This window comes from Podarcis cretensis (genome assembly GCF_951804945.1).
Source record: "Podarcis cretensis genome assembly, chromosome: 1".
In the NCBI taxonomy this organism is placed as follows: domain Eukaryota; kingdom Metazoa; phylum Chordata; class Lepidosauria; order Squamata; family Lacertidae; genus Podarcis; species Podarcis cretensis.
This window is the reverse complement of record NC_137170.1, coordinates 11,933,750-11,947,958: the sequence shown is the minus strand read 5'-3', so window position 1 is coordinate 11,947,958 and position 14,209 is coordinate 11,933,750. Positions and strand designations below refer to the sequence as shown.

At 44.2% G+C, this 14,209-nt stretch overlaps 1 protein-coding gene and 1 long non-coding RNA gene across 2 annotated transcripts in view; one reads left to right on the top strand and one right to left on the bottom strand.

Annotated features, from left to right (window-relative positions):
* Positions 1 to 14,209, top strand: part of LOC307209050 — a 282,806-nt gene that overhangs the window by 99,881 nt on the left and 168,716 nt on the right. The gene's annotated exons all lie outside the window — the stretch shown is intronic.
* The window catches only part of BRF1 (BRF1 general transcription factor IIIB subunit), a 222,047-nt gene that overhangs the window by 40,710 nt on the left and 167,128 nt on the right, over positions 1 to 14,209 (bottom strand). Inside the window, exon 15 of the mRNA XM_079994663.1 lies at positions 13,227 to 13,483. Within this exon, the coding sequence (XP_079850789.1) occupies positions 13,227 to 13,483 (257 nt within the window). The remainder of the gene's footprint in view (positions 1 to 13,226; positions 13,484 to 14,209) is intronic.

The window sequence follows — 14,209 nt, the reverse complement described above, 5'->3', positions numbered from 1 at the left end:
GCTGCAATAAGGCAACTAAGCGTTAACTTGAGGACCGACCAGGGATGAAAGCCCCATTCAGCCATGAAGTTCGATGGGTGGCTTGGGGCCAGTGACAATCTCTCGGCCTAGAATTTGACACCACTGCTGAAACAGCTGCACTGGCTGCCCAGCTACTACTGAGCCAGGTTCAAGATCCTTGCATTAATTTGCAAAGCCTGAACAACTGAGGTTCAAGGCACCTCAGGGATCACTTGAACCCTTATTATATCCCGGCCTCGTTCCTCGAGTTGGTGAGACTCATTCAATGACAACAAGAAGAAACCAACCTGTTCTGGGGAATACTCTGCCAACAAAGATTCAGCAAGCTCCTTCTGTGCCAACTTTTAAATGCTTGCAGAAGACTTCAATTCTGCCAGGCCTATGCAGGCAATTAGGAATGCATCTTTCCACAATGGTTAACTCCTTTAACTTTTTTACAGTTTTTCTTATACAGTCGTGCCTTGGTTTTTGAACAGCTTACTTCACGAACAACTTGGAACCCTATCGTTGCAAACCCGGAAGTAGGTGTTCTGATTTGCAAACTTTGCCTCGGAAGCTGACGTCTGGTGCAGCTTCTGATTGGCTGCAGGACGCTGCTACAGCCAATCGGAAGCCACGCCTTGGTTTCAGAACATTTCAGAAGTCGAACGGACTTCCGGAACGCATTTTGTTTGAAAACCAAGTGTAATGGTTCTAGGGGTTGCTCGTGCGTAAACCGGCGCCACACCTGGCTGGGTTGCCTGAGTGAACCTTTTCTGTCCGGACAGCCACTCGCCCGTGGCTGTCTCAATCACTGGCAGAATCCGTCAGTGGGCGTTTCTTGAACTTCTTCCAGCAAAGAAGCTCTTTGACGCCTAGTCTCCGCCTACTCTCCCTGCGCGGAAGCCTTCTGCGCAAGGAGGGTGTGGGCAGCGGAGGACCCTTACTCTCCCCGCTGGCCCCCGGCGAGGAGTCATGGGACCGCCTCGCCGATTCCCCCATCTGCCCCCCTTCTCCACTGGTGCTACACTGATTCTCTTCCCCCAGAAGATGGGCTGCCTCTCCCCATCCCGGGACGCTCTCTGGAATCCCTCTGGAGCCCGCTCTCTCCCTCCGGCCCTGATGGCAGTTCCCTGACACCAAGGTACAACTGTATGGGTTTTTTTAATTACTGTAAACTGCTTTGATATATTTTTAATGACATAGCAGTATGCAAATATTTTTATGAATAAATAAATAAGCTACCTCACAGGGTTGTTGTGGGACTAATGGGGGAAGAGGGAGAACTGTGCATGACACCTTGAGCTCCTTGGAATAAAGGTGGGATAGAAATATAATACTAAATATCAAATAAATGCTGTTAACGGCTTTCATCCTAGGGCCTACAGCACTGGGATGGTCCCTTCTTGGTTTATCACAGGGAATGAATTCAATTTTGCCCATAATCTTGCAGTGAGAAGATTCAAAGGATTAATCTACAAAAATAAAGATTCATAGTTGTATTATCGATATGCTGGATATTGGCATCTAGCGCAGTTTGCAGTTATTTCTGTGGCATATACCCTCTCTCTCTTTTTAAAGTAAGCCAGTATCTATAAGTTATACCATCTAAATAGTTCTAAACAACCTAAGAACCACACCTCAAAGTAGAACACTAGAATAGTTGAATTGCCAAAAGTGCAAAAGATTTGGCCATTAATAATAAACTCTTTTGTGTTAGAAAAAGGCAGAATGGTTCTTCCCAACACAGTATATTCTGGAAAATCTGAATTCAACCCACAGTATTTATTTCCAAAAAAGTATAGTAAAATGGCCAATATAGTCCACACCCAGAAAAAAAGCAGGTTTCCGGTTCTTTTGATCAACTATCACATCAACAAACATGATGATTATCTGTGTGCCCACCCAACAGCTTCAATTAAATGAGGTAATGGAGTTTCCTGCACCAAAATGGAATGTTTTCTAAAAATCTGGTTTTGCATCAATTTCTTTCCTATAACTAAAACAGGATGTCAGACCAATTGCGCCATGCAGGGTAACTCACATCATTTACTTTGCTGGTTAGAACTTCACTTCTAAAACTGTATTGCAGCCAATAAGATTCTAAGTTAAAAACAAAGACAAATAGCTTTTAACCCCCATGCATTTGCTACCAAGTTGAAAATGGCCTGTGAAAGTAATGAGACACACACTTTTACCATAAATACTGTTCTTGTATGGGATTTTTGCTAATCAATATAGCCAAAAAGTACCTTGTCGGATAATTAAGCAAAGAAAGATTGTCTGGGAGATAGGCATAGTTCTTATGTTCTGAAAATGTAGAACCGCTCTGGGAACTAAAATCTATAATCTTCTGAGAAAAATTAGAGATGCTGATTTTAACCTATAATACCTTACACAGCTGAAGCCCTGTGTAATTTAGATTTACAATTAGTCTCCTTACCATTTGCCCATCATGGACCATTAGTACAGGCCATGAAGACTTACTTAATGGTGCAAGGAAACATCATGTTCAAATGGGAAGAGCAGAGAGAGGGGCATTTTTGGCAGCTGCCCCACAGCTACGGCTGCAACCTCTCTATACACTTGCCTAGCAGTAAATCCTACTGAACTCAGTGCAGGCTACTTCTGAGTAGGCATGCACAGGTTTGCATTGAAAATCACTCAAAGCCTAAGAGCATGGTTTTTGGGGGGAGGGGAGTTCTGTTTGACTGTTGTTGTTGTTTAGTTGTTTAGTTGTGTCCGACTCTTCATGACCCCATGGACCAGAGCACGCCAGGCACTCCTGTCTTCCACTGCCTCCCACAGTTTGGTCAAACTCATGCTGGTAGCTCCAAGAACACTGTCCAACCATCTTGTCCTCTGTCGAACCCGTCTCCTTGTGCCCTCTATTTTTCCCAACATCAGGGTCTTTTCCAGGGAGTCTTCTCTTCTCAGGAGGTGTCTCATTGGAGTCTCAGCTTCATGATCTGTCCTTCCAGTGAGCACTCAGGGCTGAGTTCCTTAAGAATAGAGAGGTTTGATCTTCTTGCAGTCCATGGGACTCTCAAGAGTCTCCTCCAGCACCATAATTCAAAAGCATCAATTCTTCGGTGATCAGCCTTCTTGATGGTCCAGCTCTCACTTCCATACATCACTACTGGGAAAACCATGGCTTTAACTATATGGACCTTTGTTGGCAAGGTGATGTCTCTGCTTTTTAAGATGCTGTCTAGGTTTGCCATCGCCTTTCTCCCAAGGAGCAGGCGTCTTTTAATTTCGTGACTGCTGTCACCATCTGCAGTGATCATGGAGCCCAAGAAAGTAAAATCTCTCACTGCCTCCATTTCTTCCCCTTCTATTTGCCAGGAGGTTATGGGCCCAGTGGCCATGATCTTCGTTTTTTTGATGTTGAGCTTCAGACCATATTTTGTGCTCTCCTTTTTCACCCTCATTAAAAGGTTCTTTAATTCCTCCTCACTTTCTGCCATCAAGGTTGTGTCATCTGCATATCTGAGGTTGTTGATATTTCTTCCGGTGATCTTAATTCCGGCTTGGGATTTATCCAGCCCAGCCTTTCGCATGATGAATTCTGCATATAAGTTAAATAAGCAGGGAGACAATATACAGCCTTGCCGTACTCCTTTCCCAATTTTGAACCAATCAGTTGTTCCATATCCAGTTCTAACTGTAGCTTCTTGTCCCACATAGAGATTTCTCAGGAGACAGATGAGGTGATCAGGCACTCCCATTTCTTTAAGAACTTGCCATAGTTTGCTGTGGTCGACACAGTCAAAGGCTTTTGCATAGTCAATGAAGCAAAAGTAGATGTCTTTCTGGAACTCTCTAGCTTTCTCCATAATCCAGCGCATGTTTGCCACTGGCCTTGTTATTTGCAGTGCTTTCTAAGGCCCATTTGACTTCACTCTCCAGGATGTCTGGCTCAAGGTCAGCAACCACACTACCTGGGGTGTACAAGCCATCCATTTCTTTCTGGTATAATTCCTCTGTGTATTCTTGCCACTTCTTCTTGATGTCTTCTGCTTCTGTTAGGTCCTTACCACTTTTGTCCTTTATTATGGTAATCTTTGTACGAAATGTCCCTTTCATATCTCCAATTTTCTTGAACAGATCTCTGGTTCTTCCCACTCTGTTGTTTTCCTCTATTTCTTTGCATTGCTCGTTTAAGAAGACCTTCTTGTCTCTCCTTGCTATTTTTTGGAAATCTGCATTCAATTTCCTGTATCTTTCTCTATCTCCCTCGCATTTTGCTTGCCTTCTCTCCTCCGCTATTTGTAAGGCCTCATTGGACAGCCACTTTGCTTTCTTGCATTTCCTTTTCATTTTCGTTGCTGCTTCCTGTATAATGTTGCGAGCCTCCCTCCATAGTTCTTCAGGCACTCTGTCCACCAAATCTAAATCCTTAAACCTGTTCCTCACTTCCACTGTGTATTCATAAGGGATTTGACTTAGATTGTATCTTACCGGCCCAGTGGTTTTTCCTACTTTCTTCAGTTTAAGCTTTAACCCTGTGCAGGCCACTGTGCTGTATTGTTGAATTAGGCCCCGTGAAACCAGGGTTTTTATTTCCCACTGATCAATGAAATTTACTGGATGATCTGGAGCCAGTAAGGTATTTCAGTATCACTATTCCTCCAGAGTGCTGTGAAGAGAAGAGTGGTGTGTGTGTGTGTGTGTGTGTGTGTGTGTGTTTGTGTGTTTAGAATTGTGCGTGCCAGCAGAAAGTCATGCCAGAAGTCTTCCCCAACCTTGTGTCGTCCAGATATTGCAGATTACAACTACAGCCATGCTGCTTGGGCATTTGGTCTAAAGCCTGTGGTGGACACCAGATTGGGGAAGCACGCCTTAGAGGAAAGGTAGAAGAGAAAAGTAATAAATACCTTAGAATTATAGAATTGGAAGGGACTAAAAGGCTCATTAAGGGATGCGGGTGGCGCTGTGGGTTAAACCACAGAGCCTAGGACTTGCCGATCAGAAGGTTCGAATCCCCGCGACAGGGTGAGCTCCCATTGCTCAGTCCCTGCTCCTGCCAACCTAGCAGTTCGAAAGTAAGCCAAAGTGCAAGTAAATAAATAGGTACCGCTCCAGAGGGAAGGTAAATGGCGTTTCCATGTGCTGCTCTGGTTCGCCAGAAGCGGCTTAGTCATGCTGGCCACATGACCTGGAAGCTGTACGCCAGCTCCCTCGGCCAATTAAGCGAGATGAGCGCCGAAACCCCAGAGTTGTCCGCGACTGGACCTAATGGTCAGGGGTCCCTTTACCTTTACCTTTACCTTAACCAGGCTCATTTACTCCAACCCCCTGCAATGCAGGAAACTTTTGCCCAACATCGGTCTTGAACCCACAACTGTGAGATTAAGAGTCTCATGCTCTACTGACTGAACTACCAGGACAGGAGTACTCATTCACATGCCAATAGCATGTTTTTTTCAAATCTGTATCCTGAACTTTGAGTCTACGTAACTATAATGACCTTAAAAAACAACAACAAAACAGTATAACAAAACCACAAAATAAAAATGGCAAATTAGTATAGACCAAAGAACCTGTGGAGACTTCTGGATGTGAATGACTCACAGTGGAGCATAGCCCTTTCTTTCATCTAAAGTCTTGGTGTACAGTTTCCAGGATGTTTAAAAACAAAAAAACAAAACTGCATTACTTTAAAGGGCAGGGCATTATTCCAGAAGGCTACAGTGTCACACACACACACACACACACACACACACACACCAAATGTTGCAGCAAACACAAGCCATCTCCCACCCCGAGGGTTGCAAAGAACAGTGATTTCCATTTCGTGCTGCCTGGAGATATATATGTAAGCCTGTAATACAAGTCTTGAAGATGGAGACACAGGTTTGCCTCCTCAAAACAGAGCCTTTTAAGAATAATTTCAGGGTACGTCTGAGGTTAAAATTCATTTCAAAATAAAATCTTTCCCCCCCAAACCCCTGGAGGCATTTCATAACCACCACTAACATGATTTCAGTCTTGAAGACATTCATGTTTGAGTGTGAGTGTGTATAGGGGAAGAGGCAGGGAGAGACAGAGGGACAAGAACGACCTTCTGCCTTGGAAGAGGTTCCAGTGTACTTTTCAGGGCTGCTTCATTTCTTCCTGGATTTTCAAAGATTAACCCGACATATTTATTCTTTTTATAATACTGCCTGTCTCCTGGTATATCACTGCCAGTTTTAAGTACCAGGAAACAGGGAGCCTTCACATTTTAAAATGTAGTGACTTGAAAGGTAGTTCCGATCCAACATTTGCCAGGTGCAACAGATTTTTCCTCCACAATAAATATAATAAGATTTCAGTTCAAGCAAGTACAACATGCAACTAGATGTTTCTCTGGACACAGCTCTGTCTTTCTACTGGCACAGAATAATCCAGGTACAGAAGTAAGAATGGAGCAAGTTTTCATTTAACCATGACTAAAGCAGATTTAAAAACAACAATACCACAAACCCACATATTGAAAAAGATTAGTGGTATAAACGTAGGCTCCTGCTTTACAATAGTGATAAGACATTAAGAAGAAACCATGTTAAAGCTTGACAGATATAATGTTAGCTTACTGTAAGCAAAAAAAAAAGCATTCCACCCAAATTGAACTATGATTTGTTGATAGAAGACACTTAAGAGAAAGCATTTTCCGTGTGAAAATTAGATCTGACCTTTTCCTATTAGGCAGCTTCAAATTACATACAGTGAAAAATGTAATTAAAACAAATTTACATAAAACTGAGCCCCACCCCCCGAAAAATATGCAAACTTTTTCATTAGACCCATAGTTGATGATCGTATTAAGTATTGCTCCAGTGATCTGCTTAAAAGCTATCTCTTCCTGTTTGCTCTTTTAAAACACACAAACAACAACAACAACAGATAATTGCATGCAGTTTGTAATAAAACAAATCACACCGTAATGTAATTAGCATTTGAAAATACAGTAGTGGCACGCTTGATGCCCTGGAATTAAAAGATAGGTCTTCCATTGGTTTCTAAAATGGTATACTGTAACTGAAGTCCCACAAAACATTTTCAAACTAGTACAGTGGTACCTCAGGTTACAGACACTTCAGGTTACAGACTCAGCTAACCCAGAAATAGTACCTCGGGTTAAGAACTTTGCTTCAGGGTGAGAACAGAAATTGTGCTCTGGTGGTGCGGCAGCAGCTGGAGGCCCCATTAGTACCTCAGGTTAAGAGCAGTTTCAGGTTAAGAACGGACCTCCGGAACGAATTAAGTTCTTAACCCGAGGTACCACTGTAATCAGCTGCCCCTAGAAAGGGAACAAACACCTTCCAAGCAGGCTGCTGCACTGAAATTATGATTATGATTATTATGATTACCACCCCACCCATCTGGCTGGGTTTCCTCAGCCACTCTAGGCGGCTTGCAGCAAGCATCCTTTTGGCTATGACCGTTCATGGGGACAATGGCAGTGCCCTTCAAGAGGGAGAGGCGTAAATTGCTCGGCATTTGGGAGTTGCCCTCCCAGCATAATACTCAGGACTTGCTTGTCCTCAAAGTACAGGAATTGTAATGATCTGATACTGTACACTGCCTTATATAAAACTCTTACATTCACACACATTTCCTAGAAAAAAATTGAGGGGGAGGGATGGATGGATGGATGGATGGATGGATGGATGGATAGATAAATAAATTATTATTTATACCCCACCCATCTAGCAGGGTTTCCCCAGCCACTCTGGGCGGCTCCCAACCGAATATTAAAAACACAATACAGCATCAAACATTTAAAACTTCCCTAAACAGGGCTGCCTTCAGATGTCTTCTGAAAGTCAGATAGTTGTTTATTTTCTTGACATTTGACGGGAGGAGAAGGCCCTCTGCCTGGTTCCCTGTAACTTTGCTTCTTGCAGTGAGGGAACCAGCAAGAGACTCTCGGAGAAGGACCTCAGTGCCTGGGCTGAACGATGGGGGTGGAGACGCTCCTTCAGGTATACTGGGCTGAGGCCATTTAGGGCTTTAAAGGTCAGCACTAACACTTTGAAATGTGATCGGAAACCTCTTGCCTTAAATGCTTTGTTCATTGTTCTAAAAGAAAACATGTCATAATCCAAAAAGAATTTCAAAAAATTCAGAAAACAGAGGCTTGGGGGGGGGGAATGAGGGTGGACTCCCCACCATCCCCTCCTCCCCTCCAGGCCTTCACATTCTTCAGAGGGAGGCAAGTGTACGTTTCTGAGCCTAGTTCTCAGTTTTCAAATTGCGGCTTGCAGTCAGCCTCCATCAGACCCCAGCACTTTTTTTCTGGTTAAGATGTCACAACTCGACCTTGAAGGCTTAACTTGCACAAACTGAAATATTGGGTAAAAAGTATCCCTCTGCAGTTGCTTATTAGGCAAACCTCTGCTCCTGTCAGATAAAATATTACTAAAACATTTAAGCTATCTCTGAAGATAAAACCAAGGAGATTATTAATCACTGCAAATTAAATGGCTAGTAAGATCTGTGCTCACGACTTCTAGATGGAGAAACACGAGGGGCTTCGTTGTCAAATGAGAAGTGTAGCACGTTTTGTTCTTAATTGCACATAAATTACTGTGATTATTGTATTGCTGAGGAAAAATGCATTTATCCGCTAACACCTCGGAGGAAGAAATGTGAACAAAGGAATTTATGCATTACATCCAAGAATAACGATGAACAAATTTATGCATGCCATATGATGTACTGCATTTAGAGTAATGGAAGAAAAATCAAAAGGTCTACAGTAAATCTTTAATCCTGAGAAAAATCAAAATAATCTATACACTTGCCAAGTTCCTAAAATATGACATTCTAGATTTAGAATGCAAATGTCTACACTTGTATGCACATCCATGCCTTCTGAGTGTGTGCAGCTACCTTATGAAGCTGACTCAGGCCACTGGTCCATTTAGCCACTCCTGGCTGGCTATGGCTATGCAGAGTCTCAGCCAGAAGTCTTTTCCAGCCATCCTTCCCACTGGAAATGCTGGGAAATGAATCTGGGACCTTTCACACACATCTGCACTAGCATTTAGCTATATCCTAGGGTGGCGGGTGGTGCTGTGGTCTAAACCACTGAGCCTCTTGGGCTTGCCGATCAGAAGATCAGTGGTTTGAATCCCCGTGACGGGGTGAGCTCCCATTGCTCTGTCTCAGTTCCTGTAAACCTAGCTATTCAAAAGCATACCAGTGCAAATAGATAAATAGGTACCACTGCGGCGGGAGGGTAAACGGTGTTTCCGTGCGCTCTGGTTTCTGTCATGGTGTCCCGTTGCACCAGAAGCGGTTTAGTCATGCTGGCCACATGACCCGGAAAGCTGTCTGTGGGCAAATGCCGGCTCCTTCAGCCTGAAAGCGAAATGAGCACCGCAACCCCATAGTCGCCTTTGTCTGGACTTAACCGCTCAGGGGTCCTTTACCTTTACCTTTTACCTTAGGTTTGCCATATTTCAAGAGGTAAAAATCCAGACACAAAAGTTGTTGAGTTTTTTGGCGGGAAAATCGCCCAAAAAGTTGTTGAGCTTTTTGGGGGGACGCTAGAAAGGGGCACTAAGTCCACCGGGTGAATCTGGTTATGTGTCAACCCTACTATAGCCTAACTCCCAACAATCTAAGAAGGGAAACAAAAGGGAAAAAAATCTGTCCAGTAGCATGTTAGAGACCAACTAAGTTTGTTATTGATATGAGCTTTCGTGTGCATGCACACTTCTTAAGGGGTTAACCCTGTAAAACAGCTGCTAACCAGAAACAGAATAACACACAAGAAAAAATCATTTGGATATCTTTGTGTGGCGGGTGTCTATAAATAATAAAAATAATAAATAATAACACCATTATCTGTGTGTTCAATGATGCCACAATGAACAAGCCAGTCAATGTCTATTTCTTCAAGTAATGCAATCTCCTCTTTGCTCCCTGCCTTCGTTTCACCTCTTTGCAGTCATATGTTGTAACCAAAAAGCACAACGACCTTTAGAGTATTTCTTCAGCTGACCCAGGATCATTGTAAGCCTTACAGAGAAAAGTTATATGGAGAACAGAAGACACCTGCGGCTCTCAAACAAAGGCATATGGAAGTCAAAGACTGCAGCGCCTGAGCAGAACACAAAGATTTGCCACGTTGAATTATCTTTGTGTTAGCATATGGGATGCAGGAGAGAACAAAGCTCCAAGAGCGTCAAGAAGAAGCCTCAGCGAGAGTTTCTGAGTATGAAATGGCAAATGCCACAACAGTAAATTCGGATTTGAAGGAAACACCCAGCAGCTCAGTTGCCATCAGTCAGCACTGTGGGCATTGGAACTTGTAATAAACACACACTAAAGCAAGAATAGCAAAGGGGGAAGTCAGGCTACCTACATTTATGGATATTGAATATACTGAACTGATAGCAATCTCAGAAATTGCTTTTTGGGATTTGATAAATAGATGGGGGTGTATGAGTAGCCACAGCTACTAGCCAGATGCAAAGCCTCCATTTTCAGACATATGCCACGGACTGGTTGGATAATGATGATGATGATGATTATAATTATAATTTATTATTTATATCCCGCCCATCTGGCTGGGCTTCCCCAGCCACTCTGGGCGGCTTCCAACAAAATATTAAAATATAGTAATGCATCAAACATTAAAAGCTTCCCTAAGCAGGGCTACCTTCAGATGTCTTCTAAAAGTCTAGTAGTTGTTTTTCTCTTTGACATCTGGTGGGAGGGTGTTCCACAGGGCGGGTGCCACTACAGAGAAGACCCTCTGCCTGGTTCTCTGTAACTTGGCTTCTCGCAGTGAGGGAACCGCCAGAAGGCCCTCGGCACTGGATCTCAGTGTCTGGGTAGAATGATGGGGATGGAGACGCTCCTTCAGGTATACTGGACCGAGGCCGTTTAGGGCTTTAAAGGTCAACACCAACACTTTGAATTGTGCTCGGAAACGTACTGCAGAGGAATGGTGGGAGGAACCAGCTGGGGAACCCCCAAGAGAAGAAGGCACAAAGCCAAGGGAGTGGTGGTGGGACGACGACGAGGGGTCAGAGAGAGGAGACTGGGAAGAGGAGGTGTCAGAAGCTGGAGGGGTAACAGGGCTTAGTGAGAGGGGGGACTCTGTGGCAGAGAGACATCTAGAATCAGAGGCAGGAGCTGAAGCAGGAGAGTTGGAGGAGGGAAGCCCAGTATACCTGAAGGAGCGTCTCCACCCCCATCGTTCTTCCCGGACACTGAGGTCCAGCTCTGAGGGCCTTCTGGCGGTTCCCTTACTACAAAAAGTCAAGCTACAGGGAACCAGGCAGAGGGCCTTCTCCAAAGTGTCACTCGCCCTGTGGAAAGCCCTCCCATTAAATATAAAGGAGATGAGTAATTATATAACATTTAGGAAACATCTGAAGGCAGTCCTGTTTAGGGAAGTTTTTAACGTTTGATGTTGTTGCTTTTTTATCACTGTTATTGGTGTTCTGTTGGGAGCCACCCAGAATGGCTGGGAAAACCCAGCTAGATGGGTGGGGTATAAATAATAAATTAGTATTGTTGTTGTTATTATTATCATAAGCCAAAAGGCAGAGATGAGTCCGGCTGGGGGAGAGTCACGGGTGTCTCCCCCTCCTGCTGCAATAAGCCCCCCTCCTCCCTTGTCTCTTAGAACTGAGCTGAAACTGGCAGAGCAGCGGCAGGCTGCACACAGGCGCAGTTCCCAAATGCTGGGGGAAAGCCCTGGAGAGGAGGGGACATAGACGGCTGTGAAGAGGAGGGGACTTTCAGCCTCGGCAACTAATTCATGGGGCCAGACCTACCGGGGATGAGTTGCTGTGCTCATTAGGCCAAGTCTCTGGGTATCGTATTTTGGCTAATAAAGAGTTAACTCCAACTTTGAATGGTGTGATTTACTTCCAGCGGGCTCTTTGACAACCTAGCCTCCGACTATCAGATGTGGGTGTTTAATTAGATAATCATTATCTTGATGTCTGCACAACTATGTGAAATGCCTATTGGTAGTCGGAATACTGAGCCGGCAGAGCCATTGGGCTGGCCCAGTACAGTCCTTCTTATTGAAAACTCAAACTAGATTTGAGCCTCCCAGCTAGCGTGGCAGTCGCCACTGGTGGTGCTAAATTACATCTGCCCCGTTCTCATGTGCAGCGCAGCTGTGTGGGGCATGGGGTTTATTTCGAGCTGCTGACAGCTCATTACGCAGGAGTTGGAAGGTGTCAGAGCAGCCCTGGAAGCCCAGTGCCGGTGCAAATCCTGCGCCAGCAGTATCCTCTGTTCCCCTGCAGCTATAGCTGTCACTTTGCATCACGCTGCCCATTTGCATCCATTTACGAAATAGCCCTGCCCCAAAGAGGAAGGCACTCATAGCTGAGCTTTAATGAGGATGGGAAATGGGCAGATGGGAAGACATCAGCCTCGGGCAACGCATGTCTTGCAACAGATTCCTTACCAGGGGTAATAAGTTCTTCTGGGAGATCACCTGGCATCATCTAGATGCTCCAAGGTAAGCTGCAGGGCCAACTAACTTGGCCTCTTTAAAGCATAAGCTGGCCAGGAAGAAATAGCTATAAACAAAATCATCTCAAAACTCCGACATTCATTTTATAGACAGCAGAGACCCGAGGAGGAGTTAAGACAGCTGAATAGGCACATATATTTTAAATGCAGAAGATGCAACCAAATTTGAATATTGTGCCCACTTCCACAATAGACCTCCCCCCTCATATTTTAGGAATATGCAACCTACAGATATATATATATATGTTTTCTAGGAAGCTTTGTATCCGAGGCAGTAATTAGCGACCAAATTTTGGAATAAAATTCAAACAAAGAACTAAATCACGCTACTGCAAACTGTCACAGCAAGACAAGAACCATTATTTTTTTAAAAATCAACATGAAAAATTGTGGTGGGGGTGGGGAAGGCTTCAGCAAGCTTTTCACGTCACCTAACACAAAATCTGATCTTTAGGGCGGGGGGAGGGAAGAACAGAAAAGAATTAAGAGAATTCTAAGAAGCAAAGTTTGTTACTGAGGGCTGACTGGTACTTTCACATAATGGTGATTAAGCCACAATGAAGCTGCCAGCCAACATGTGGCCTGTGGAGGATGATTCATTCTGGCTCCACACGCTGAACTAAAAGTGAAAGCCCCAACATTACCTGAGTGTCAGAGAACTGTTAACAATCTATAGATGCACCGTTCACTGAAGAGAGAAGGATTTAAAGGAAGAATTGTGGTACCTTTTCCCCACACTGTTTACGGAGTTGGCCACATTCCGAGCCGCCAGAGATTTTCTTCTTGACAGTTTCTTGGTGTTGCTGCTGTCATCAGTGCTGTCATCATCTTTCTTTGGTGAGCTACCTCCTATGCTGTTGAGGTCCCTTAACACGTTATAATTAATTTTACTTGAAATCTTCTTCTGTTCCAACATCTTTTCAATTGCCTCTCCCGCTGTGCTGGCCTGGATCAGCTCCCGCTTCTTTGCAGACTTCTTGGGCTTAATTAAAACATAAACAGCAATTTTAGGGGGCAATCAGAATAATTTTACTGAGGCTGAAGAATGGGCTGCAGTTTAATCATCACTGCTCAGGTGGCAGCTGGCTGAGAGAGGAACTGATAGGTGGCACAGTTGCATCGGCACACTGCAAAGGATCCAAATCCTGAATAGTGGAGCTCATTGAAGATCCTCTATTATTTTTGGCCCCTTAAGGACGCTGGGCTGCAATGCTTGTTTGAATAACTATCAAAAACGCCCACCACATATGGGAACTAGCAAATATTTCAAAAAGAATGTACTTTCTCCACCATGCGAAGCCATGAATGCCAGGTGAAGCCAGAAAATTGCATGATCTTTTAGGTGAATTAAAGCTACATCAGTCCTGCTGATGGATAGCCACCTCTGTTTTGAGGTCCAGATTATTTTTTCCTGCCTTTGGACCACAATTAAGCAAATGGGTGAGAGTTCCAATAGTTAGGCCGAGACCAGAACCAGATATGATGGCGATTACAGGATTGCCACCCTGCAGTTAAGACTATAAACTCCTTGAGGTAGGGACTTGTTCTCTTGCACTTTGTAAAACATTGCACACATACCGTATTTTTCGTCCCATAGGACGCTCCGTCCCATAGGACGCACCTACTTTTTTTTGGGGGGGGGGAAATAAAGGAAAAAAAATTTCCCTTTATTTTCCCCCCAAAACCAGGTCGGGGAACAGTGGGATGG